This window comes from Staurois parvus, unplaced genomic scaffold, assembly GCF_062004578.1.
Source record: "Staurois parvus isolate SC_StPar_1 unplaced genomic scaffold, SC_StPar_1.0 ptg000155l, whole genome shotgun sequence".
In the NCBI taxonomy this organism is placed as follows: Eukaryota; Metazoa; Chordata; class Amphibia; order Anura; family Ranidae; genus Staurois; species Staurois parvus.
This window is the reverse complement of record NW_028317951.1, coordinates 9,182,279-9,210,274: the sequence shown is the minus strand read 5'-3', so window position 1 is coordinate 9,210,274 and position 27,996 is coordinate 9,182,279. Positions and strand designations below refer to the sequence as shown.

At 41.1% G+C, this 27,996-nt stretch overlaps 1 protein-coding gene across 2 annotated transcripts in view; it reads left to right on the top strand.

The window, feature by feature from the left end:
* Positions 1-27,996, top strand: part of SI (sucrase-isomaltase) — a 302,245-nt gene that overhangs the window by 30,319 nt on the left and 243,930 nt on the right. The window contains exons 1-5 of one of the 2 annotated variants that reach the window (XM_089675455.1): positions 4,117-4,251; positions 13,043-13,167; positions 18,411-18,531; positions 21,886-21,995; positions 26,405-26,559. In XM_089675455.1, the coding sequence (XP_089531581.1) occupies positions 4,143-4,251; positions 13,043-13,167; positions 18,411-18,531; positions 21,886-21,995; positions 26,405-26,559 (620 nt within the window). In that variant the 5' untranslated portion in view covers positions 4,117-4,142. Of the gene's footprint in view, positions 1-4,116; positions 4,252-13,042; positions 13,168-18,410; positions 18,532-21,885; positions 21,996-26,404; positions 26,560-27,996 lie in introns of those variants that run through there. The other variant, XM_089675454.1, reaches the window with a different exon arrangement.

The window sequence follows — 27,996 nt, the reverse complement described above, 5'->3', positions numbered from 1 at the left end:
TCCCTTCCAGTTGGCAGTTAGTGGCAGTGCTATCCCCCCCCCCCCGATTAGTGGTCAGAGACAATGCTATTATGCTATTTAACATCCACCTGCCCACCCTAGTAGTCAGTGTCGGTGTTATTTAACAGCAGTGCTATTAGCTGTACCTTTTGATAGTCAGTGGCAGTGCCATTTAACACCCCCATTGGTGGTCAGTGGCAGAGCTATTTAACATCTCCACATCAGTGGTTAGTGGAAGTGCTATTTACCATACTCCCCCCCCCCCCAGTGGTGGTCAGCGACAATGTTTTTAACTACCTCAAGACCAAACGTATTTATTTTTCAGCGCTCAGTGTTGTCACAATTTGAATAACAATTACTCATGCAACACTTTAACAAATGGAACTATTATCATTTCCTTTTAACAGACAGAGCTTTCTTATTAGTTTTTTTATTTTTTGCTATATAAGTGAAAAAAATACCAAAAATAAAAAAACCATGTTTTTCTTTGTATCTGTTATAAAATGTTGTAAATAAATAATCTTCAAAATGTATTCTGCTCCTTTTTTTGTAAAAAATAGCCCAAATCAGTGTATAATATTTAGACTGTGTGAAAGTTATAGAGTCTACAAACAGTATATATTTCTCATTTCTTGGGGGCTCTAAAATGCCAGGACTGTACAAATACCCCTCAAATTACCAGTTTTTGGAAAGTGTTTAGAGAGTCCAAGGTATTTAGTAAGGGGCATGGTGAGCAGTGTTAATTTTGATGTCAAATTTCAATTTAGTTTTAGTCATAGTCTTTTGACTAAAATGCCATGTTGGTTTTAGTCATTTTTGGAGGCCCTGGAGCACTGCACCAACATCCACAAAATGACCACATTTTGGAAAGTGCACACTCCAAGGCATTTTCTGAAAGGCATAGTGTACCTTTTGAAAATGTCATTTTTTTGCCACAAGTTATTGGAAAATACAGGAAAAGAAAATGAAGGTGTATTTTTTTCTACAAATTTGTCAAGATATTTCCAACACACATCATGGGCATGCTTAAAATTACACCCCAAAACACACAGTTGTACGCAGGGAATTGCACGGACTGGTGTCTTGCTGGAACATAGTCAGTCCGATGTGTAGATGGGTCAGTTCAGGCTGCAGACAGATACATAGTCAGCAAACAGGCAAAGGATTGGTGTAGGCAACAGGCAGAAATGTGATCAATAAATAGGCCAGGGTTAGTACAGGTGGCATGATGAGGCCACACTGCACTGGTGTGGCAGTAATCAGGAACATTGCTTCTGACTTACACTGATTTGATGACACTGGGACTGGTGTGGACACTGTTGCTGGCTTACAGTGGTGCAGTGACACTGCAAAGGTTGCGGCAGTGATAAGGAACACTGTTGCTGGCATACACTGGCCTGGTGACACTGGGCCTGGTGTGGTAGTGATTTGGAACATTGTTGCTGACTTACACTGATTTGATGACACTGGGACTGGTGTGGACACTGTTGCTGGCTTACACAGGTGCAGTGACACTGCAAAGGGTGTGGCAGTGATAAGGAACACTGTTGCTGGCATACACTGGCCTGGTGACACTGGGCCTGGTGTGGCAGTGATTGGGAACATTTCTGCTGACTTACACTGATTTGATGACACTGGACTGGTGTGGACACTGTTGCTGGCTTACACTGGTGCAGTAACACTGCAAAGGGTGTGGCAGTGATAAGAAACACTGTTGCTGGCATACACTGGCCTAGTGACACTGGGCCCGGTGTGGCAGTGATCAGGGACACTGTAACTGATGTGGTGGGGATCAGGGACACTGTAACTGGTAACTGACGTGGCGGTGATCAGGGACAATATGACTTGTGTAGTGGTGGTCAGAGACACTGGGACTGGTGTGGCGGTGATCTGGGACACTGCAACTGCTATGGCAGTGATCTGGGAAACTGTAACTGGTGTGGCAGTGATCAGGGACACTGCAACTGGTGTGGTGGTGATCAGGGATACTGCAACTGCAGTGGTGGTGATCAGAGACACTGTAAGTAGGTGGCAATAATTAGGGACACTGACTGGTGATTAGGGATATTAACTGACAGCACTGGTCTGGTGACAATATAGTGGTGAACATAGATAATGTCTGGCTGCAGTGACATACAGTGATATCAGAGCAGCCAGCCATTGTACATGATCACCACCAGAGCAGTACAATGTCACTATATATATATATATATATATATATATATATATATACTTTTTTTTTACATACTGTCACCAGAGCAGCACAGTGTCACTGTAGTGACACCGTTCTACTCTGGGGAGGTGATTAGGATTTTTTTTTTTACACTACGGTTGTTTATTACAGTGATGATTGCTATATAAGCAATGATTTACACTGTGTAATTGTATCCATTTATAATGCCATTGTTTACTGTTATGATAGATGTGATTGGCCAAAGCTATCCCATGGTACGGGGTACAGACATGAATCATATGATACCAGAGTGGAGCACAGTGACCCGATACACTGATTGGTGATCCGAAGTGTCAAATTAGTGGTTGGTGTCTGTGCTATTTAACATATCCCTTCACCTATTGTTGATCAGTAGCAGTCTTTCCGCCCATAGGACGTCATATAATGTCTTTGGGCTTCATTGGGGATATCTGAAGGATGCCTGCAGCTACAGCCATCATTCAGATATCTTTTTTTTCAGCTGACGATTCCCTCTGTAGTAAAAGCCATCCTAGCAGATCATTAGCCACTGGATTGTTTTTACATCTCCCCCCTCCCACCGCCCAACGGCGTCTCTCCGTTCTCTCCTGTGGGATCAGGGAGCTGGAGAACTGATCCAATGGAGGCACTGGTTTACCATAGAGCCTGCTGAGGACCAGATGGTCCCTGAAAGTCTTTATGATCCTGTCAGGCCAGAAAAGATGTCATGACATTGCTTCTGGCTCTGGCAGATGTAAACACTGCTTTTTTTTTTTTTTGCCAGAAAACAGAGATCAATGCTTTTTTTTTTTCTTCTTTGATCTCATGCTTTCCAGGAGGACCTGTCATGCCTTATTCCTTTTACATGGGATGTTTATATTTCTTGTAATAGAAATAAAAATTATAAAAAAAAAAGTTAAAGGAAAAGTGTAAAAATGAAAAAAATATGAATAAATAAATAAATACTTAAAGCTCCATCATCACACAGAAGCAAACTTAGGTTTCACCCACATATGTAAATGGTATTTGACCCACACGTGAGGTATCGCAGCGATCATTATAGCGAGAGCAATAATTCTTGCACTGGAACTCCCCTGTAACTCTAAACTGGTAACCTGTAAAAAATGTTAAAGCGTTGCCTATGGAGATTTCGTAAGTACCGTAGTTTATCGCCATTCCACAAGTGTGTGCAATTTTTAAGCGTGACATGTTTGGTATCTATTTACTCGGCATAACACCATCATTTATATTTTGCCAAAAAATTGGGTTCTGTATTGTTTTCATATTAAAATTCATTAAAGTTTATCTTATCCCCAGAAAATTGCATTTAAAAAATGCTGTGCAAATACTGTGTGACATAAAAATTCTCAAGGTTCTCTGCTAAAAAAAAATAAAATAAATTAAAAAAATAAATTAAAATTTTATATATATATATATATATATATATATATATATATATATATAAAATATCTGGGGGTTCTGAGTAATTTGTAAAATGATATGGACATATCCCCCATTAGTGGTCAGTGGCAATATTATTTAACAAATACAACTGGTGCTTAGTGTCTTTGCTATTTAGCATACCGCTGTCCTTCATGATTGGTCATTTCTAGTTCTATTAACATATCTCCCTAATTGGTGGTTATTAGGGGGCAATCTAACATACCCCCCATTATTAGCCAGGGACAGTGATGCTAAACATTTTCCGTTCCTCACGGTTGGTTAGTACCGGTGCTATTTACCTTACCCCGTTGGAGGTCAGTGACCCCTCTATTTAAGCCGTCGGGATCGGCTGTTCCTTACCTGATCTCTCAGCCCCGCCCCTCTGGTACCTGTACAGTCGGACTGTCTGGAGATCACTCCCCCTGGCGGTACAGTATATAGTTGAGCTCCGACACTGCTCTGCCTCTGTGCTCTCCTGGCTAAGTCGCAGCGGTCGTGCGGAGCCCCAATGCAGTTGTCGGTGCTTTTCATCTTCATCTTTGCAAACCTTTGCAATGGAGGATTGCGTTCACTTGGGACTCTGAAAGGCTGGAGACCGTCCAGACTGAATGGAGATGGTAGGTGCCGCCCTGGAGGCTCTGTGCTTTCGGGACACTGCGAGCTTCCCTGAAGTTTTGGGAACTGTCATTTATGGATTTCTGGCAGACTCGTGTCCCATTGTGTCCGGGGGAGGGCTGTTCTATTCGCCGAGTATGGATCCACGGTCTGTGTGCAGCTCCCTACAAAATACTGCAACCCCCCTCCCCCTAGATAAACACTGCCCTCCCCAAATTCAAGAACTGCACCCCCATAAAACACTGCCCTCCCCAAATTCAAGAACTGCACCCCCATAAAACACTGCCCTCCCCAAATTCAAGAACTGCACCCCCATAAAATACTGCCCTCCCCAAATTCAAGAACTGCACCCCCATAAAATACTGCCCTCCCCAAATTCAGGAACTGCACCCCTATAAAATACTGCCCTCCCCAAATTCAAGAACTGCACCCCCATAAAATACTGCCCTCCCCAAATTCAAGAACTGCACCTCCATAAAACACTGCCCTCCCCAAATTCAAGAACTACACCCCCGTAAAACACTGCACCCCCAAATTAAAACACCGTATTCCGCAGATTCAAGCACTGCATCCCCCACCCCATAAAAACACTGCACCCCCTCCCCCCCACACACAAAACACTTAACTCCCCACACACAAACACACAGAACCCACACATTTAATCATTGTACCCCATACAAAACACTACTCCCTCCATAAATCACTGCATCCCCCACATAAAAACACTACACTCCCCCACATAAAATTTCTGAACCCCGCATAAAAATACTGACCCCCATAAAGCACTGCACTCCCCCAAATGTCTGAACCCCACCTAAAAACACTGCACCCTCCCCCCCATAAAGCACTGCACTCCCCCACATAAATTTCTGAACCCCACCTAAAAGCACTGCACCCCTCTATAAAGCTCTGCACTCCCCCATGAAACACTGCACCATGATAAACAAACTGCACTCCCCAGAAAATACTTCACCCTCATAAAAACACTGCACCCGCCATTTAAAAACACTCCCCCATAAAAATAACTGTATCCCCTCACATAAAAACACTCACCCCATCATAAAATACTGCATCCCCATAAAAGACTGCAACCCCCATGTAAAAACACTCACTCCCCCATAAAAAACTGCAAACCCCTCACATAAACATACGCACCACATCATAAAATATTGCACCCCCATAAAACACTACAACCCTTATGTAAAAACACTGCACACCCTTAGATAAAAACACTCACTTCATCATAAAACACTGCACCCCCATAAAACACTACATCCCCTATAAAAAAAACTGCATCTCCTCACATAAAAACACTCACCCCATCATAAAACACTGCACCCCCATAAAACACTACAACCCCCATGTAAAAACACTGCACCGCCATAAAACACTACAACCCCCATGTAAAAACACTGCATCCTCCCACATAAAAACGCTAAAAACACTGCACCACTCCCATAAAAACCATGCACCCCCCATAAAAAATGCACCCCCCGCATTAAAATCTTGCACCCCCCCAATTAGTAACATCTGAATAATATTGGTTTAGGTATGTGTGAGATATTGTAGTAATAATACTAATACTAATATTACTACTACTACTGATAATAATTACTATTATTATTATTACTGAAACAGTACAGCTCAGGGGTGGACTGACCATTTGGAAACGCGGGCACTGTCCGAGGGCCCGGGGTCAGTAGGGGGCCCCATGAGATGCCCCTGGTACCTTTTTTATAGGCTTTTTTGAGTTTGGGCAGTCCTATTGCCCGGGGGGCCCCATGAGTTGTCAGTCCGCCCCTGGTACAACTTCAACTTCCTCAGTTGTGTATGCTTGGCTTTACAAACCGGTGAATAATCGACTCTTATTTCATTCTGAATCCTAAACAAATAGATGACAATGTTATGCTATGGTGAGCCATTTTATTTACCTCTTCCCCTCTGGAACAATTCTTGTTCATTATTTGCACATATCTTAAAATTATTATTTTAAGGTATAAAATCAATTAAGACCGCCAGAACATTATATATTTTCTTAACACAGAGGCACATAGAAGAAAAAGATGTTAGTTGTATTTATGTCACACAATATTTGCGCAACTGCTTATCAAAAATATATTTTCAGGAAAGACAATGCACAAAAATGAATTTACCTGTGAATTATGTGTGCGTGTTTACAAAATCATTTTAGGCATGAACATTACATAAAACCCCCAAAGCATTATATATTCCCTGAAAGCAGATACCCTAGAGCAGTGATGGTGAACCTATGGCAAGCGTGCCAGAGCTGGCACGCAGAGCCATCTCAGTGAGCACGCCAGGAAGAAGAGGAAGATGAGCGCACACGGACCACGCACACTGACCGGCCATCCAGATCTCGTCCACACTGGACCCCCATCAAACTACATCTCCCACATGTCTCTGGGGCCAGGGTGGGTGTGGACGAGAGGAAATGGCTCCTATGCGGATCTGGCACCAGGGGTGATGTAGCCGGGGATGGGTGTGGAAGAGAGGAAGAGGCTCTCACACTGCTCTGGGGCCAGGGGCGATGTGTTCAGCGTGGATGGGAATGAGCTGCTGGGTTGGAAGCCACACCGACACTGCCAGAGGTGAGATTAACTGCTTGCAGTGTCATCCATCAGTGCCCAGAAGTGTCACCCATCAGTGCCCAGCAGTGTCGCCTGTCAGTGCTGCCCAGCAGTGCCACCTGTCAGTGTCCAGCAGTGTCGCCCATCAGTGCCACCCATCAATGATGCCCAGCAGTGCCGCCGATCAGTGCCGTCTGTCAGTGCCTCCAGTTGGTGCTATCAGTCAGTGCCGCTTATCAGTGCCCATCATTGCTGCATATCAGTGCATCATCAGTGCCTCCTCATCAATGCCCACCAGTGCCGCCTCATCAGTGCTACCTATCTGTGCCGCCTCATCAATGCCCATCAGTGCTGCCTATTAGTGCAGCCTCACCAATGCACATCAAAGAAGAAATATTACCTGTTTGCAAAATTTTATAATAGAAGCAAAGAAAACCTTTTATGTTTTAAATTTTTTGCTCTTTTTTCATTTATAATGGAAAAAATAAAACACCCAGTGGTGATTAAATACCACCAAAAAAAGCTCTATTTGTGTGCAAAAAATGAGTGTTGCATGACCGCACAATTGTCATTGTCAAGTGCAACAGCACTGAAAGCTGAAAATTGGTCTGGGCAGGAAGGGGGTAGAAGTGCCCGATAGGCAAGTGGTTAATTGCAGTGTTGGCACTTTGAAATAAAAAAGTTGGTTTTGTGTTGCAGTTTTGGGCACTCGGGCTCAAAAAGGTTCGCCATCACTGCCCTAGAGAATAAAATAGTGGTAGTTCCAATTTTTTATGCCACATGATTTTAGCACAACAGTTTAACCACTTCCAGTCCGGGCACTTTTACCCCCTTCCTGTCCAGGCCAATTTTCAGCTTTCAGTGCTGCAACACTTTGAATGACAATTGAGCAGTCATGCAACACTGTACTCATATGAATTTTTTAGCATTTTTTGAGACAGATAAAACATTTTTTTGGTGCTATTTATTCACCACTGGGATTTTTATTTTTTTTGCTCTATAAATGAAAAAGTCAAAAAAAGTTTTAAAAAGTGTTCTTCTTATAAAATTTTGCAAATAAATAATCTTTCTTCATAAATCTTGGCCAAAATGCATTCAGCTATCTTTTTATTTAAAACATAACCCAAATTAGTTTATAACCAAAAATGATAATTTTTCTGTTTTTCTGGTTTTATTTTATTTGTTTATATTAATATTTATGTTTTTTTTTTAACATACTGTCACCCTAGCAGTACAGTGTCACCATAGTGACACTGTACTACTTGTGGGGGGTGATGAAGATTTTTTCTTTTTACACTGATTGCTTTTACACCCATAAAGCCTCTAAAAGCAATCATTTCTCCTTCTCTCTGACTACATTCTTGCAGCCATTGAGAAATACTGTGAGAGCTGTGATTGGTCACATGGTACAAGGCTGTTGTGAATAGCTTTGTACCATGTGATCTCTGTGATCATTCACAGATTTCACACCTAGTAAGCAATGATGTCAGAAGTGACATCTTGCTTACTACTATTCATGTGATCACTGATTGGCCAATCAGTGATCACATGATTGGGACCTCACACAGAGGAGCGTGGAAAGGCTGAAAATGCGGGCAACCCACTCCTGCACTGCTCCTGTCCGGCCGTTTATATACATGGGCCGGACAGGAAATGGTTAATGAAATGCAACATTTTAGTTAAAAATACACTAAGGTTAATTTTAGGGCACGTAATTGCAATATATTACCTCATTTTTTGTAAAATATAAAAGATGAGTTTACACTAAGTAAATAAATACTCAGCATGTCAAGCCTTAAATTTGCATGCACCTCAAAAAAGGCAAAAAACATCTGTATTTTATATAGTTCATAGGCAACACTTTAAAAGCCCCTACAGGTCATCAGTTTAGGCCTCATGCGCACTGGGCATTAAAAATGCCACTTTTAGGAGCGTTTAGCTTTTTTTGTGCTTCTAAATGGCCCTCAGAGCACCTTTTTGAAAGTTTTTTTTTCTTTATCTTAACCACTTGCCTACCAGGAACCTTTACGCCCTTTGTGCCCAGGCCAATTTTCAGCTTTGAATGACAATTGCGCGGTCATGCAACATTGTACCTATATGAAATTTGCTGGGCACTGGTGGGCGGCACTGATGATCAGCGTTCTGGGAGGAAGTCATATAACACCTTCCCAGAACTGGACAACAGCGCTGTAGCCATCATTCGGCTATAGTGCGGTTGTAAAGTGGTTAATGTAGGGAATGCATTAAAGAATGTTTACCTTTCATAATATGTTACACGTTACACCCATATTCAGGGTGTAACATGTTATGATCTGACCTGCTCCCACTCACCACATTGACAGCTAGCAGGGGATTTTCTCCCCCCTTGCTAGCTGTCAAATATTTTAAAAAACGTGGACGTGCGGGAATGAATGAATGTGAGACTACATTTCCCGACAGCCTTAGCGGCTTTTGGCTTGTAGTCTTCAATGAACTGCCACAACTCTGTGGAGCGCCATGGTAGTTCATTGATTCTTCCTGTCGGTATATATTTTTGCTCGTACATCCCGTAGGGGCAAGCAGATATACTGACAGATCTGCAGCAGACCTGCATGGCACCAGCAATCTACTAATCACTGGTGCAATGCTTTACAGGCTCCTGCAGAAAAAAATAATAAATGCACATTTTTCTTACCTGCAAAAAAGTGTGAGTTTATTATTTTTTACTAAAAGGTGAACTTATCCTTTAAGGCAGTGGTCTCCAAACTGCAGCCCGAGGGCCGGTTGTGGCCCTTTGCCAGCCTTTATCTGGTCCATGGGGCACGATTCCTCCCAATGATATGAGGTACTATTCCTCCCACTGACACCAACAAAGGGACACTATTTCTTACACTGATACCAATGCTGGGGCATTATTCCTCCTATTAAATACTAATGATAGGTTTTCATGGGAGGAATAGTACCCCATGTTTATTTTCACTGATGCTGGGCCTGGGGCATTCTCTACCTCCACTGGTCACAATCAGGCCCTCCTAAATTATGAAGGACAGTAAACTGGCCCTTTGTTTGAAAAGTTTGGAGACCCCTGCTTTAAGGTAAAAAAAACCTTTTACCTTTACAACCACTTTAGGAACCACTTGCTCCTAATTCAGGCAAGCATATGTGCCAGTGTTGTAACATTACCAACACATGAGGCAAATTCAGGGAGTTCTCATGGCCACAACCAACACTAAGAATCTGTCACTGTCGAAGAGCAACTCTGAGCCGATATTCACTGGTCTGCCAGTACTCATGTCTGTACTAGGAAGCTGTCATAAATTTGATACCATTCAAACAAAACTTCTTGGCCATGTGCCAGTCAGTGTGGGCACAGTGAGGGGGAAGGGAGTGCCCTTAGGAAGGAGTGTCCAGTAGGAACACTCAAACCTCAGTTCGACCTCTGACCTCATCTGCCCCCGAAACATTCAGTGCTGTGCCCCGACAGAATTCTGAAAGGTGGCCATGACACACTTCATAAACTCACCAGGGTACATCCCCTTTGCAATAAAGTCTGCCCGCTGGCTTTTTTTTCTAGTTAGTCATTGACCTGAAACAAGTAGGCAGAGAAGAACTTTGACTTTTTGCTGATTTTTACAATCTGTGGTGTGTGACTTTAAATGTATGAATCTATTGGGTTAAAATAGTTTTGCAACTGGCAAGTTTGGGTGGAAGTTAGCCCTTATCTCCTGTGGCATTTTAAAACATCAGCAAACTCTTATTAGGGCTACAGCACTGATGGTATTAAAGTATAACTACAGGCAAAATCTTTTTTTTTTTTAATTTGGATAGAGTGCAGAGGGATTAAAGCCCCTGTCAGTTTTTGTTGCTCTGTGCCTTAGTTTAGGAGAATCCCCATCTCTATTTGTCATGTTTACCATTAGCCTTGAAAGTAAAAGTAAAGAAAATCCCAAATTTTGGTTGTCCCTTTAACAAACGCAGGTCAGACCACTGCCATTTTCACCAACTGGTCAACCTCACACCGCGCTTTTACTGATTCACAACAGTGGCACTCTCAGCCTCACCCTGCACAAAGATTTTCCAGCTTGCAGGACCACAATTTGGGTACCAACAGACTAAAAGTGATTGTCACTGGGTTTAGTTAACTAAGCAGTTACCCCTTTAAACTTCCACCAGCTACTTTTTTCAAGAAGTAGTAAACATTTACAATATTAGCAGTAGCAATTATGACTTAAACATCTGTGCACACACTGTCACCACAGACAGGTATATCCAGAGATTTACCATGTAGTAGGACTCTTCAAGAAACAGGTATTCTTTAAGTTAGCGTTGCACCGATACCAGTATTGGTGCCGATGCAAAGAATTTGCACGAATACCTGTACTTGTGCTAATGCTCCGATACTAAAACCAATACCTTTAAGTTTGCTGACTGTAACCGCTGCCTTTATGGAGAGAAACGCAGGAGGATGTTGCGTTAGGGTGGCTTCTGGAAATTTGATGTCACGTCAATCAGGGTGCTGCAGTGTGAGACATTACATCCGGACCTCAAAAACTCCGGACCACAAGTATTCTTGGTCTTACAAAACTGATACCGGTGCATTACTACTTTGAATTTTGCATTAGGGCATGAGAGACAATTTTAACATTTTTCAAAATATGGTTTACTAATGAAAAGGTACAAAAAATGGTGTAAATAAAATATATACAGGAAAAAATATAATGGTAATAAAGAGACAGCACTGCAACAGCCAAATAGGGTTGAAAAATGCCAACACTTATCAAGCACTCTTTCAGCAGACGTCTATCAATGAGCAAAATGGTACAATGGCTCTCATAACTTGACAGATCTTCCTTCTTTTGATAGTTCAGGAGAGCTGTCAAATGTGATTGCAGTCCCCTTTTCTGGACCTAGATAGAGTGTTGACCAGGGGTGGACTGACCATTTGGAAACTAGGGCACTGCCCGAGGGCCCAGGGTCAGTAGGGGGCCCCGTGAGATGCCCCTGGTACCTTTTTCTTAGGCTTTTTTGAGCTTGGGCAATGACACAGGGGCCCCATGATCCCCTATTGCCTGGGGGCCCCATGAGTTGTCAGTCCGCCCATGGTGTTGAAAGAAATCAGTTGACCAATCATCTGGTCTAAGTTGTGGCTGCTGGGATGTCACTGTTTTTATGACCATGTCCCAGATACAGTTTTCTATAGGTATTAATATCTTTGAATACCTACATGTTACAGTCCACTAACTTGTATATTATTGTCCATTTTGCGATTATCTTTTGAATGGATATAAATATGACAGGTTTTGGATGCCCAGTTCACCTAGGATAAAAACTAGTCCAGTTCTGCTCCCAGTACTCTTGGGGTAGCGGTGTTTGGGCTCACAACGCTACTAATTTACTTAAGGAGGTAAATATGTAATTTTTCTGGCTGTACTGATAATTCAGAAATTATGAAATACACTGGGGGGGTTATTGATTCTACCAGGAGAGAGAGACAGAAATGTGTTTTGCTAAAGACTCCAGCTAAGGTTTTTACAATGGGAGTGATCTGGCAAGATATCTGATTGATTTTCTGACTGCTCACGCTTTCAAGTATGACGGTTTTATGAGGGCCCCTAGACTGAAATGTGGATTCAGGTAATAGGCAAGAGAGGGTATGTATGTTTGAGTGTTGGGGGGGGGGGTTGGCAGTCACAGCAGCTATGTCTCTTATTCTGAACTGATGGCATGGGGGAACTGAGACCCGAATAGCATGACTGCCGCATACAGCATTTTGTGTGGGGACAAATGGGGACGCTAGTTCTGGTGACCTGGGGGTCCCCAAGGGATTTCCTTAATTTGCAGGGATTTACTTTAATTTCCTGGCTGCCTATGGGACAAGAAGTGAATGGAAATCTCCGAAATGAGACACAGCCCGAAAAAAAAAATTCTGACAAGGGTTATAACCCTCCCTTACTATATTCAAAATGGGAAAAAAAAGTTTTGCCTTTAGTTCTACTTTAATATATAGCGTGAAATAAAAGTGAGGAACGTTAGCATGTTTATTTTAAACATCTGATCATGCAAAGAAGAAATTCTAGCTTTTAATATTTCCTGCACATGACTGGGTGTTTAAAGGGAACACAGGATCATTTTACCCCATTGTTAATGGTAAATCTGTCCAGCAGTTTACTCTTTAGTAAAATAGTGATAATAAAAATAAATGTCTGTTTTTATTTCTCAAAAACAGAGACAGTACCACCAGACACAACAACAGAAACGCTTACATCGAAGAACCCTCCATTTGAACCTCAGTGCTCTGACATTCATGTAGATTCCAGGATAGACTGTCATCCAGAGGAGGGAGCTTCAGAGGTAAGCACCATCAAGTTTTTAGTGATACAGTGATATATATGATTTTCATTACTTTAAATGACTTTGCACAATCAAGCAGATTATAGTTATTATTATAGTCAGGATTTATATAGAATCAACAGTTTGTGCAGAGTTTTACAATATAAAGGGGGACAGTACAATTACAATACATTCAATACTGAAGGAAAGATGAGGTGCATCTAAAAGAGACATAAAGTTCTCAGCTGAGTGCCGATTCACACCATGCTGCTCTTTTTAAAACACACTGCAATAGAGTCGCATGGCACATAAGTACCATGTGATCAGGTTTGGGCAAACGCGTGTTGCGAATTGTGTTTGGGGTGTCGTTTGTATTGACACACACTGCAGATCGCAAATGGAATGTGTTTTGCAACAGTGTGAATTGCACAAGAACACAAAGCTTGTTCCTGTGCGATTCATGTGCGGGTATGGCATGATCCGGCCCTAAACCAGAATCACATTAGTCTTGCATCACAAATAAAAATAATAATTAAAAAAAAACCTATAAGGGTTTAGCCCTTACTTTAGAATTATGGACAAAGCTATGCAGACTATAGATTTTTGCTCCTGGGCCAATTGAACATCCTAAACCAATGGTTTGCTAAACAGATACATCCTAATATTATACAGCCATTTATTCAGACCTCATACAGCTGTTCTAGGTTGCTGGCTTTTTTTAGTGAATGTTATGGCCATAAACAGACAGGATATGGTAAGGTGGATGTAAAGTGGTTCTAAAGGCAGGAAGTTTTTACCTTAAAGCATTCTCTGCATTAAGGTAAATAACCTTCTGCATGTAGCTCCCCTCACAGCCCCTCTAAAAACATACCTGAGCCCCATCTCGATCCAGAGAGGTGCAACAGAGTGGCATCTCCCTCCTCATTGGACAGAGAGGCAGCAGCAGCAGCCATGGGGTTCTGCTGCTGACAATCACAGTCTGTGAGGAGAAAGCAGGGGTGTGCCTGAGCCACGCTCTCTGTGTCAATGGGAACACAGATCCAACTCAGGAGTGAGCACGCACATGTGCCTCCATAGCAAGCAGCATGCTAAGGGGAAGTCTGTAGGGGACAGGTGCCTGGAGCGCCGGCGGGAGATCCAAGACAAGGAGGACTGGGGCTGCTCTGTGCAAACCCATTGCGGAGAGCACATAAATATAACATGTTTGTTATATAAAAAAAATAGCCTTTAGCATCACTTTAAACAAACAAAATTGCCCTTCACTAAATCAGTGAAAAACACAACAAAGAGAATTTAATGAAGCATTCATGACACTTTTCTGGAGGTATGGTCCATTTAAAAAGTCTGCTCCAAATTCATGAAAGCCTTGCCACAGTTTCCGTAACACTTCTAACACATTCTAACACATGCAACAGATTCAGATTGTACCTTTTTTTTTAAACAACTTTAACAATTAAAAAAGAATTATCACCAGTTCATAGGCTAGGAAACTATATGTAAATAGGACTGAAACTAAGGTGGCTTACAGAGACAGGCCAGAGTTATTAGAGTGGGACTACTGTCTATGAAAGTGGTTGTGTGCGTGTGTATATATATATATATATATATATTTATATACACAGTGCTGTGAAAAAGTATTAACCCCCTTCTGATTTTTTTGTTGTTGCATATTTCTCACACTTAAATGATTCAGATCATCAGAAAATTATAATATTACACATTCACATAACCATTTCCAAAAGGTAAACAAGTCTGTTGCAAGCACCAACATTCTTCGTGTAGAGGCGTGTATCAGAACACAGAGCACTGTTTATGAATTCTGGAGAGTATCTTTAAATAAGAAGTGTAACTTTATTTTTTGGATTTGTGATGAAAGCAAGAGATGTGTAGGTACTTTCTGTTATCAAAAGGCCCTTCTTGCATTTGCATTTAATTAAACACAGTTTCGAAAAACCTACAATTTTATTTTTTATTGTTTTAACTATTTTTCTTGTATTGTTTTATGTGCCTAAGTTCTTAGTGTTGACTGTTCCAGTCAAAATAAAGAAACAACTTTGAAATATGCACAAGGAACACAGCCTCTTACTGCTACAACTTTTCATGCAAGTAGAGCTTTATTAGATCAGCCCCAAACCCCCAATGGCAACATCTACATAAAATCAATAATAATATGCATTAACAAAGGCCCCCTTAATAGTTAGGAGTGATCTGCTTTGTGTCCTATGCTGTGTCTGTGACAGACACAGCACTGACAAGTTCAGCTGGTGCTGTATGCTCCAATTCATTTGCTTGCCACCCTGCTTAACTGAGCGTGAGAGGGTGAGGAGGGTCCTGGTTTTTTAACCTTGTAGAATTTGCTTATACGCTGTAATAACTGCAAAAGCAGAAAGAGAGGGATGTGAGCTGCCTGCACAGTTTACATCCCACATGCCAGGTCCAACCTGACAGGTTTCTGCAGCAGTTTTCTATACTGAAAACTGCCACAATCCTTTTGTTAATTAGGAGCAGACCCTGCACCAATTTCTATTCCACTCTTAAACAGAAACTGGCATCAGAGGTGCAGATAGACCTTAAAGCAGTATTAAACCCAAAAGCAAACATTATATTGTGGCTTACCAGTTCATAGATGTGGTGGCTGCATTGATTTTCTTATTTTAGGCTTTCTTTCCTTTATTTTCACCTGGCAATCTGGTAAATCTGTTGTTTCTCAGCAGAACAAGCTCTGCTAAAATGTACCAGTTACAGGGATGAGACAAACCATTTACCACTGACTGGGGTTCTTACAAAGATCAGCTTTTATTATTATTATTCATGTAAATTCTTCATCCCAATATAGGGAGATAAAAACTGTTGCTATAACTGCTTGCATAACAGCAGTGGGAGCTCTGGAGTTTGACTATAGGGTGTTAAAGCCCTTTCATATGGGCGAACCGATCGGATTTGCCTGTCCATTTTTCAGATGGGCCCACTCAGACCATCCATTGCCCTCTAAGGAGCGGTGGATGTAAATGCACTTGTGTCCATTTACACCCGCCTGCATCCAATCCAATCAAAACAGACAGATGGGGATCTGTTCTCCATCCATCTAGTGGATTGGATCAGATGACAGTCAGATGTAAATGGACAGGTGGTACATTTACATCCAATTGCCCATAGTGGACAGCAGGCTGTGTTTGTGTTTGCTTTGCATATGCAGAGCGGATGCAGACCTGACATCTGCTTGCTCAGCGAGCAGGCGGATCTACTGGCGAAGACCGTATGTGTGTATCTAAATCTGCTAGTACATCTACCACTCCCCTCACCCCAGACTGACAAGACTTCCCTGCAAAGGAGCCCCTGTGCTCCTTCATCCTGAGCGAATCATAATGTAGCCACCACATCTAATGATTGGTAAGCTGCAATATACAGTATGACTTTTTGGTTTTGAGTTTAATACTGCTTTAAATAGGACTCTCTGCTTAGGTAATGTGTCTCACAGAAACCAGTTGTAATGGCTCTGGGACCTTCTTTAATTCCCAAAGTTGTTTTAGGAGCAACAATGCTTAAAGCCAAACTTTTTTGCCTTGGGTCTTGAGATAGAGGGGAGAAGGGGTAGTCCCCTTATCAGTGTTCTATTGTTATTGTTTTGTCCCTTTTGGGTACATTTCCTATCTATTTTTCTTGGTGACCAATGTTACTCAGACTAAAAGCTAGAAAAAAAATCAATTTTAGTTGTCACCCAAGTAGGAATAGAGTGAAACACTTCTACTCGTGACACCTGTTCAAAAGACACCTGTCTAAGCAAGCATTTCCCAAGAAAAGGGGTTTAATTGTTCCCTAGTCTTTCCAAAATATAAAAGTAAGGTTGTGGCTTTAGATATACTTTAGGTATTCTTAGCTCAACCCATTGTGTTTAGACAAAGAAGTATGTGTAGACCCCTGAAATTTTGTTGTGTATTTTGACAAGAAAGCCACTTCCTATGGTGGCACACATTCAGGCTTAATCCTGAGCTAGACCCTGCCCACCCCCAGTCCTTTGTCACTGGATTTGATTGACAGCAGCAGAAGCCAATGGCTAATGATGCTCTTACTAAGTTCAGCAAGGAGAGCACAGCACTGGATTGAGATCAGGCTCAGGAAAGTATTTAGGAGGACTGGCATAGGGGGGAGCTAATTATAAAATGTTTTTCACCTTAATGAAGAGAATGCATTAAAGGATAAGTTCACCTTTGGAACATGTAACAACCACCTGCCAGGATTGTGGGGAAGAGGCCCTTGTCCTCATCAACATGGGGACAAGGTGCTTTGGGGGGGAGCCCCCTCTGCCCCAAAGTACCCCACCCATTTTGAGGCCATGTGGCCTGGTATGGTTCAGGAGGGGGGAGGGGGGCGCTCGCTCATCCCCCCCTTTCCTGAGCTGCCTGGCTTCATGCTTGGATAAGGGTCTTGTATGGATTTTGGGGGGGCCCATGCCATTTTTTTTATTTTGGCATGGGGGTTCCCCTCAAAATCCATACGCCGTTTTCTTAAATAATGTTTTTCATTGCCGGCAATGCTTTCTTTTATATTCAGTTGTCAGTGGAGAACCCCGCTGACAGCTGAAACATTAACGCATGGTTTTCACTACTAAAATACTGCATGACTTGATATTCTAGTAACGTTTTTTTGGTGAATTCAAAGGGTTTTTTTAAATGCTATGCGATATCCTACCGCATACTTGGATGCGGTAAGATACCGCTTATTGAATTGTGCCCAGTGAGCCTCTCACCGGGCCCCCTACTGACCCCAAACCCTCGGGCAATGCCGTAGTCCATACTGAAGGTGTAACATGTAACATAATACCAAGCGCCCCCACCCACACACACCTCCCATGACAGTGTGCTAGGATTATCTCCACCCACACAGCCACATCGCTCATTGTTGTTCTTGTAGTGACTTGCAGTTCACCACACTCGTAGTACTTTGAAACCGCCTCCCAGATTTCCAACTAAAGGCAGTACCTCAGTATGGGCAGGGTGCTGGAAGAATAGTCTACAGGAGCCTGGGATTTCATCTATGAACTGCTGATCGCAGGTGCCATGCTTTGCAGGCTGCAGTGAGAAAAATAGTAAATGCACACTTTGTCCTGCAAAAAAAAAAATATGTGCATTTAATTTTTTTTAAAGATGGGTTTTAATCAAAAATCAAATTAATTTCCTGACTTTTGCACAGCTTCAGAGTTTTCTGGGTTGCATTAACGGTTTCTCTGGATCTCTTTTATATTAACATTACCTTTACTTTTACAGCTTGTCTGCAAACAACGTGGATGTTGCTGGATTCCTTATAATGAAAGATCTGCACCTTGGTGTTTCTTTACCCAGCAACATGGTTATGAAGTTGTTGGAGGAAACAAACCCAATGCAAAAGGTAGAGAGAATAAAAGTACATTGATTAAATATCCATTCAGCAAAATGCCAAAATTTGTTGGTGGTTCTTTCTACATGTATTTCTTTCAAAAATCAGAAAGCAGACACTTGGGCCCTATGCACTGACTGCTTACAAAATATAGCAGATCTAGATGTAGATTTTTATAGAAAATGAATAGGCATTGATTTTGTTTTATCCTTAACAATTTTAGTGTATGAAAAAAGTTATTTATGCTTATTTCATATAGTGTTGGGTTTCCTCATTTTCCAGTAGAGGTGGCTTGGGCTTGGCACAGATTTTCGACAGCCTTTATTTTTAGTCTTTTTAGACACTAAAGGTAAACTGCATTGTGTGAACAGCATTTTCTTCGTGTGCTTAGTAGTGTTACTCAGGGCAGAGATGAGTTTACTTTCATTTCATAATTTATTTAAATAAATGTGAAGAACATCAGTGTTAAAAAAAATAGAGGAAGCAGACATTTGCTTAAAGTGTCACTAAACCCACGACCCTTCATTCGCTATATCTGGTCAAACACAGTACACATAACATGGAAATGCAATTATATTAGTAAATATAAACTGCTAAATACCTTTTCTATCAGCGTCTGGTCAAGCACTGGTTAAAGATTGTAGGATGAGTTTTCATTCTCCCTGATTGTCCTATAAGGCTGCATGACCCATGATCCTCTGTCTGGACAGTGCTGATTGGCCCTGTGCCAATCACATGTACACACCCCCCCTCCCAAAAAAAAAAAACCTCTAGCAATATACACCAAAATGAGAATGTGCAGAGTGTCCCTTAGTGCTCTGTACTATCAGCAGATGTATTGGGGACTGTGGAAGAAAGAGAGGATCAGGGAAGACAGGATTGAACAGCCTTTTTACATGAGGAGGGCTAACCCCTTATGTTCCACAGTGAGTATAACAAGCATATTTATTGCATATACAGACTGATTTTACTGTTGTGGGTATAGTAACACGTTAAGTTATCATAGCTAATGCAATTTCACTTCATCCCTCAGCTTCACTCCTTATGCATGTATTGCAATGCATATTAATGAATGTTGGACACAATTTGTGACAATACATTTTGGATGCCATTCATGTCAATGCATGTTAGACACGTGTGCACCTGAACATCAATGCAACACAACACATGCAACAGAAAACACATGCGCTGCATGATCTTGTTTTTTTTTTTTTAACTCATTGGTAATAGTTCATCCCTGATCTGCTCTGTCAGCTTTCAGACAGCTGACAGGCAAACATAGTAATGTGGACAGTGGTTAAAAAAATAGCTTGAGGGTTCCTCCAAAATCCATACCCTTGGGTCTTGTTTTCATTTTAATGGCAAAAAATGTCATAATGCCCCCCCTCCAAATTCCATACCAGACCCTCCCTCCTGAACCATACCAGGTCCCATGCTCTCAACATGTGCAGGTACCTTGGCAAGGGGGACCCCCCTGGCAAAGCACCTGGTTTCCATGTTGATGAGGAAGGACAACGTGCTCTTCCTCACAACAATGGACTAGTACTTGTGGTACTTATGGGAGGCTTACTAGACCTTTTCACAATAAGGGGCCCCCAGATACAGCCCCCCCTCCTTGTGAATTATTAAAGTGGAACTTTACTCACATAAAATCCAGCCATGTGCTGTCCCTGGAACTCCTTGACAGCCGCTGACATCTTTGGGCGGCTGGCTTCTGGGTCCCAATCAAAGGCAGCTGCTAGTTGATGGGTGGAGCTGAGCTGCGCTTGCCCAACATACTGTACAGGGGTGGACAGGCATGTGCGGCGCTTTAATGCAGAAGAGACAAGGCATGTCTCTCCTGCATTAAAAATTCTGCCTTTACATCATTTTTTAAATCCCAGCCTAAGGGGTACATAGTACATTTTACCTCTCAGCTTCAGATCTGGTCACACTGACTACTTATGTCTCCCAGCACCAAAGAGAGAGCCCATCTTGGTAACAATTTTATATCTCCTTCTCCTTTTTGTACTGTGGCTAATATAATACTCCCTAACTGGTCACTGTACCTAGCAAATGTATATTGGGAGCAGCCTGATTGGAGGGTTCAAATAAGGCTTCTCCTTGTCAAGACACATCTGATCTTGTGTTGCTAATGACATCTCTGGGTCCCTGCCACTAAAGTAAATAAAGGGGCAGGGCCACCCAGGTGACATCCATTCATCATCACATTTGGCCAATGACATTGTGGGATTATTTATTATGTTTTTTTAAATAAAGGACTTGTGAAACATTGACATGTTTTTGTTTCTAGGGTACTTTTTTTGTAAATAAATAGGGGTACTGTGTACCTATACTCATTCACATGGGGTGCCAGTTTCTAGAAGCCCTCCAGATTCTGATAAGCCTCCTGCCCGCATACCCCCACAATCACTGGGCCAGAATTTTGGGGAATAAGCTCTTGTTCTCCTTAACATGGGCACATGGTGCTTTGCCAGGAGCGTACCTCCTGACAGCTGAATGAGCAGAGCAGGGATGAGCCACTGATTGTTAGGACGTAAGTGGGTACCAGCTCCCTGGCAAACAGAATCCCTGAGTTGTAACTGTCACATTTATGGTGAGAATACCGTGCTAAATGTTTTACGTCCCACTGCAGCCAGATGTCTGGACTTTGGTAAAATGAGACGTAAAAAATGCATTAAATACCACTAAATTAAAGAAAAAAATTAAACGTGATAATTAATGCATTTTTTAACGAATTGCCTGTTTTTGATATATAACTACATGAGTTGTTAAAAAATAAAAAAATAATGTGCTATTTATCTTTAGTGAATTGACCCAACAGACAGCAATAAAACCTGACTAAGTTTCTAACCCTTTTTAAACAATTACCGGTATTCTAAAGTGCTCATAATGGAAGTATAGAACTTTTTTCTACTACTATTCTTTATTTTGACAATATAACAAGAGCTATAAACATATCACAATCTCAATACAACATTTAGAATGCGCAATGCAAATAAAATATAAAAAGTATGTTTGCTTAAATTTTATAAGATCGAGAGAGTTCCATGAAGACAAACCAGTAGGAACCTGAACCAAAAAAATATCATGAAGTATTATATGGGTTTGTTCTGGGGTTGTGGGTTGCTTTCCCCAAGTGCCAAGTGATGGGAATAGGTTAAAAATGACAGGCTGAAAATGCACAATCATTGAGGTGGAACAAAACACTGTAGAATAAACTCCAGGTATATAAGAAATGCAACTAGTTTCTTCAATATAATGTATCCGGAGAATAGAACTTTTAAGTTTTTTGCATTAGCTAATGTAATTTTAAAAAAAATGTTTGTATAAATATCTAATAACTTTTGTATGATTTGTCCACAGGATTTGATGCTCATCTTAAAAGACTGGCCTCCCCTACTGTTTTTGGGACAGAAATAGAGGACTTGCATCTCACTGCAGAAATACAGAGCAAGAATCGGTTCAGATTTAAGGTTTGTATGTTCAATTGTTACTACATGTCAAATGAAATAGGGGTTGGTCAGATATTCCAAAACTGATTTGACAAAAGATCTTGGAACCACTCCTTCTTTTATAATGGACAAGGTCAGGAGTAAAAAGTGCACTCTATAAATGGTGTTATCTTTACTGTATCAAATTTGGCATAATCCGTTCTACTAATTTTGTCCTATACATCCATTATGGTTTTTTACAAACTGGTTGTCACTATTATATTCATTTTCATTAGTGATGCATTGGTTTTGTTTTTTTGTTAACTATATTGTGTAGCATCATTGGTCTTATGCTGCAGCCATCCCTTGTCGGCTCTAAGCCCAAGAACTGAACGATCGTATGACCACTGACCATTCATTTCTATGTCGTCTTGGAGTGCTGGGCTGGAGAGATCGTGGATGCGTCTGGCTTTGACTCTCAGCCACACACTGAGAGCCAGAGCCAGCTGTCAATCTGGCAACTGGGTGGATCCAGACAATATGGTTAGGCTATATGTTGTGGCTCTGTGACAATAGCTGACAGCACGCTTTAGCCTGCTGTTAGCTGACTCTTGGTGACAGGAGAGCATATGTAAATGCACGTCTGTGACCCAGAAGAGAAGTATTGCCAAAAAAGCTCTTTTAATGAAGTCCAGGGGCGGACTGACCTTTCGAGCACTCGGGCGCTGCTGAGGGCCCGGAGTCAGTAGGGGGCCCCATGAAATGCCACTGGTACCTTTTATAGGCTTTTTTAGGTGTGCTTTGAGTGTGGACAAGGACACAGGGGCCCCATGATCCCCTATTGCCCGGGGGCCCCATGAGTTGTCAGTCCGTCCCTGATGAAGACCCATTCATCAGCTTATTCTTACCTGCCTTTTGCTGTCCTATTAGCTCAGTTTCGCTGTTGGGAGCAAATGAAAATACCCTATACTTCCAGGTATGGCCAAGCACAGGACACTATAAGACGTCTGTTTGTTTCTTTTATTGGCCAAAAGTACAATTATTGGGCTGTATTGCTTTAGAAGTAAAAAGAGCTATACATATATTATAATCTCCTTAAAATGTCTCTAATCTGGGAAATCACAGAGGTAAAATTGTTAGCTGCTAATTAGTAATCCAGCAATGCTTATTCCAATGCTCTTAATCAGCCTTCAACATACAAAACAAAGCCACAATAATAAACAAAACAGTACCTCAAAAGTCTCCTGTCCAGTGTACTGTCTCCCTGTAACTCCACTAAGTCTTACAGATCCAACCATGACAGTGCATTTACCAGTGCACTAACTACTGCTGGGTTTTAGCATCTCCGTTTCCTCTGCTCACCAAGCACCCCTGGACTATTTCACATTCAGCATAGATTGGGAGTCATAGGTTTATTCTCCTCTCAGCTCCACTTTTGCTCTGGTCTGCAAATCGCACCTGCAGTTTAATAGACTTTCCACTTTTAATTTACTGGAATAAAAGGAAAAGAAAATGTCTCCTTGAATAGTATGACACAGATGTTACATTTATTAAAAGTCTATCATACTCACAAGGAAATTAATACTATCAGCAAGTCAAATATGGTTCCCCAACAGAACCTTCCTGCTAGAGAGTGGCACTGATTCACAATATCCCAGGGCTGCCAATCTCTACAGCAGTAGTGCTCTGCTCTCTCTCTCTCTCGCTAACCCAGTGCATTTTGAAGGTCTGTTTTCTTCCTCATTGTAGTAGTAAACCTCAACTTCCTTTTAACTACTTCCTTCATTATTCCCATAGTGCCCAATAACCCTAATGGTACACAACATAAGTATCACTTCCATAGTAAATGCATATTAAAAAGAGTGTTAAAAAAATAAATAAATACAATGATAAACACCAATTATTACTAATCTAAATTAACCCTTAGGAGTACATACAAAATCAAACAAAAAATAATCCATATTATAAACAAAGTGCACTAAAATCAAACAAATAAAATCATAGGTAACAATTAAAGGAGATCTTTTGGCTGTACTTCTAGGGATCACAGGAGTTCAGTTTGTTCTGCACTCCCGTGGTCCATTTTCAGCTGACAGTCACTGCTCTCTGCTCACAGCGGCGGTGAGAACTCGCCGATCAGCGACCATGTGATCGCTGAGTTTTCACACTTAGAGCCAGTAGGGAACAGATGCAGTATTAGATCGATGCTGTATCCACCTAAGTAAGTATAATTTGGGAAAAAAATCCCATACTTCTCTTTTAATATTAAAATTAAGCCCCTTGGGGTGTAAAAATTGTAGTATATATCCAATCACTCCCTTTCCGATTAAGGGGGTTATTTATATTGCCTCTTTCCAATTTACCTGGACTTTCTGAATAACTACAACCTAAAACTCTTAGGATCATTGTTGTAACGCTTTCTAAATACTTCAGTACACTATGAACGATCTTGCCATTTTTAATATTAAACGCGTGTTTTTCTTTATGCTTTATCAGATGCATCTAATGTACTGCAGTCTGCAAATACATTTTTTCAATTGCACAGTAAACTGCTTAATATTAAAATGTGCTCCAGTAGTAGATTTAAAAGTGTCAATATTTTTCCTGCTATTAGTGGTATTTCTTTAAGCTTAGAAACCCCACATCTCCTAAACGTTTTATGTCCCATGAAAAAAGGCTAAGAATGCTTTCAGAAATAGAAGTGTTCATAGTTTATTTTTTATCAATTAGCAAAATGGAAATTAAATGAACAGATGAGAAATCCAAATCAAAACAATATTTGGTGTGACCACCCTTTGCTTTCAAAAGAGGATCAATTCTTCTAGGTACAGTTGCACACATTTTTTGAAGGAACTCAGCAGGTAGGTTGTTCCAAACATCTTGGAGAACTAACAACAGATCTTCCGTGGATTTAGGCTGCCTCATATTCTTCTGTCTCTTCATACAGTATAATCCCAGACAGACTTGATGATGTTGAGGTCTGTGTGGGCCAAAGAATTACTTTCAGGACTCTTCTTCACGAAGAAGATAGTTCTTAATGACATTGGTTGTATGTTTGGGGTCATTGTTCTGCTGCAGAATAAATTGTCTGGGTTGGATTTTATTTAGTTTTTTTTTTGTTTAATGTGCAGGAAACTACCTTAAATGCATACCACCCTCTAGGATAAAAGTCTCATATGGAACCCAAGTGTGTTTTGGTTATTATGGTGCACCATAACAAATAACAGCCACATAGCTGTTGGCATCCTAGCAACCAAAGATGCTTGCAGCCTGCACAGCAGGAAGTTGTCATTTACAGGTGTTCTGGTATTTAACTGCTATACGTCCAGTTGCAGCTAGAGGTTTTGGTGAATGAACACCCTATTTAGTTTGTGGAATAGTCAGCTTGCAAAATTTACATAAACTCTGGACAGGCACGGATGTAAACCCCATCCTTGTCACTAGTGCCCCTGGTTGAGCCTACACGTGGCCATGCTAGCAACATTGCATGGTTCACCTGTCATCTTCAGCATGCTGACCCAGATCAAAGATGTTCTGCCAGTACTGTAGAACAGGGATGTCAGACTCAATTTCATTACGGGCCATATAAGCATTATAGTTGCCCTCAAAGGTTATATCTGCCAGCTGATGGGAAGAAGCTGGAGGTGGAGCGGGGAAGTTGAAAGTGCAGGGTCTGAAGGAGGACCAGAAAAAGGATGCAGTCAGCTGCTGGAGTCTGCTGAATGATGAGACCAGGGGAGGAAGAGACAAGAGGGGAACTGTATCTGCACAGAGAAGGGCAGAATCTGTAGGAGGAGTTCTGTCCTCTTTGCTGCTGACTGTTGAGACTAGGTGGGGGTGAATATGAGGGGGGTGTTGCATCTGCAAAAGAAGTGTGAGGACTACGTGAAATGGCCTGGAGGGCCAGATTCGGCCTGCTGGCCTTGTATTTGACACATGTGCTGTAGAAGGTGCATGCAGACAGAGGATGCAAAAGACTTGGGGAAATGAGAAGCAGTGAACTGCAAATATTATTAAAAAGGTGAAAATAGTACTCAATGGGAAAACATGACAATTGTTTGATACTCTGCGCTTAGTAAACAAAATGCCGCTAAGTTAGGGTTTAAATCTACTTTACTCAGTATAAATAGGTTCAGACCTTGAACCTTTCTTTCATGCTGTAGAACACCTTGCTTATGACCATATTATGGGTAGATAAGGTAGGAATTGAACTTTACTTCTTAACCTCATGGAACTTTTCTTTTAAGATAAAGGAATATTTTAATAATTACCTTTTAATTTCTACATAATAAAGATAACCTTTTTATCTATGTTGAGTTGGTATGGCTGTCTTATGTTTGTGTGTAATTCCTTTATATGGTCTTGTCCTATTCTGTAGTGAAATAACAGACTTTTACCTTAATTAAATATCTGTTCTTAAAATGAATAAACATGTAAAACTTTTTTTGTAGATCACAGATTCCAAGAATAAGAGATTTGAAGTTCCTCATGAACACGTTAAAGAATTTACTGGGTCAGCGGAACCAAACCCAAATTATAATGTTGAATTGGTTGAGAAGCCCTTTGGAATCAAAGTCCATAGAAAAACACCAGATGCCAGAGTCCTGTAAGAAAGACTTCTTATAACTCAATTTATGAATACATAGTAATAGATTTGTTTTTTTTTTCATTTGCCAAGGGTAGGTTACATTTTTATTTAATCCACAGTCAAAATGTGAGTTAGTGCACCGCCAAACATGGTGGCTCCAATTCCTAAATAACCCATCAAAAGGAAATGGGAATTTTGAAGACAGAGCTGGTCTATTGCTTTTGGCTTGAAGCAGAACATTAAGTATAAAATGCAGTAGTATTGCTGGGGCAGGTCTCCAATTGGTGGATCCTATTGATTGACTGTGGAATTTCAGAAGACAAAAGAGGAAACATAATAGGGTAATTCAATTGATTTTATAAGTATATGAAAGTGTAATCAGCACTTTATGATTTCCAGAAACAATCCAACAAGAGACAGGTAATAAGACACTTCCTCCTATGTACTGTATGTGAGCTGATATCATTACATGTTTGCTATATTCTTTACAATATGCTAATCAATAATTACTCTCAGTTCGAAGGGTGATTTTTTTTTTTTTGTAGAAACGTTTAGGAGTATTTCTGATTCAAACTAAAAAGCATTTTTTCACAGTACTATATTAAAGCTGAATCCAAGGCAAAATAAACCACACGTTTTAATGCAGTTTTATGTTTATTAATACATCATAAAGGCCTGATTCACACCAATGCGTTTTCAGATGCAACTTGAGTCGCACTGAATAGGATAACATTGGAAATAATATTGCTTCTAATGGTGCCCATACATCAATGCAGCGCAGCTGCGATGAAACTTTGGGGAAGGATCCTGTTACTTTGATGCAGTGCATTTTGTGGTCCATAGACTTCAGTGGAAACTACATGCTTGTATAAGTTTCTGGCATGAAATTTTGGGACAATGAACCAGCAAACACAAATGCTCCTGCGCTTGGGGATGGACTCGATGCAGGCTACAACCACATAAAGAATGTCCTGGAACATGCACACCTTGCTGCCCTCAAATAGGCCGGGGGAATCCAAATATACTGAATGAGGAAAGAACAAACAGAGGGCGCACAGGCCTAGTGCATTACCATAAAAAATGTTTAATAAGAAATAAAGTAGGTGTTGTACTCACAAACGACAATATAGTCAAGGCACGTCATAAAGAACAGCTGGGTCAACACCGCGCTGAGTAACAGTCCGCAGTAGGGAGTGTAGACATCCAATAGACTGACGCGTTTTGAAGACTTGCCTCTTCCTCAGAGCCCATCATTTTATGACGTGCCTTGACTTTATTGTCGTTTGTGAGTACAACACCTACTTTATAACTTATTAAACATTTTTTATGGTAATGCACTAGGCCTGTGCGCCCTCTGTTTGTTCTTTAGTCATGAAATTTGGGGAGACCCATGCTTTTTTTTTTTTGGCATGGGTCTGGTTTAGATTGGGGGAACCAGGGGTGTCTTAACAACTG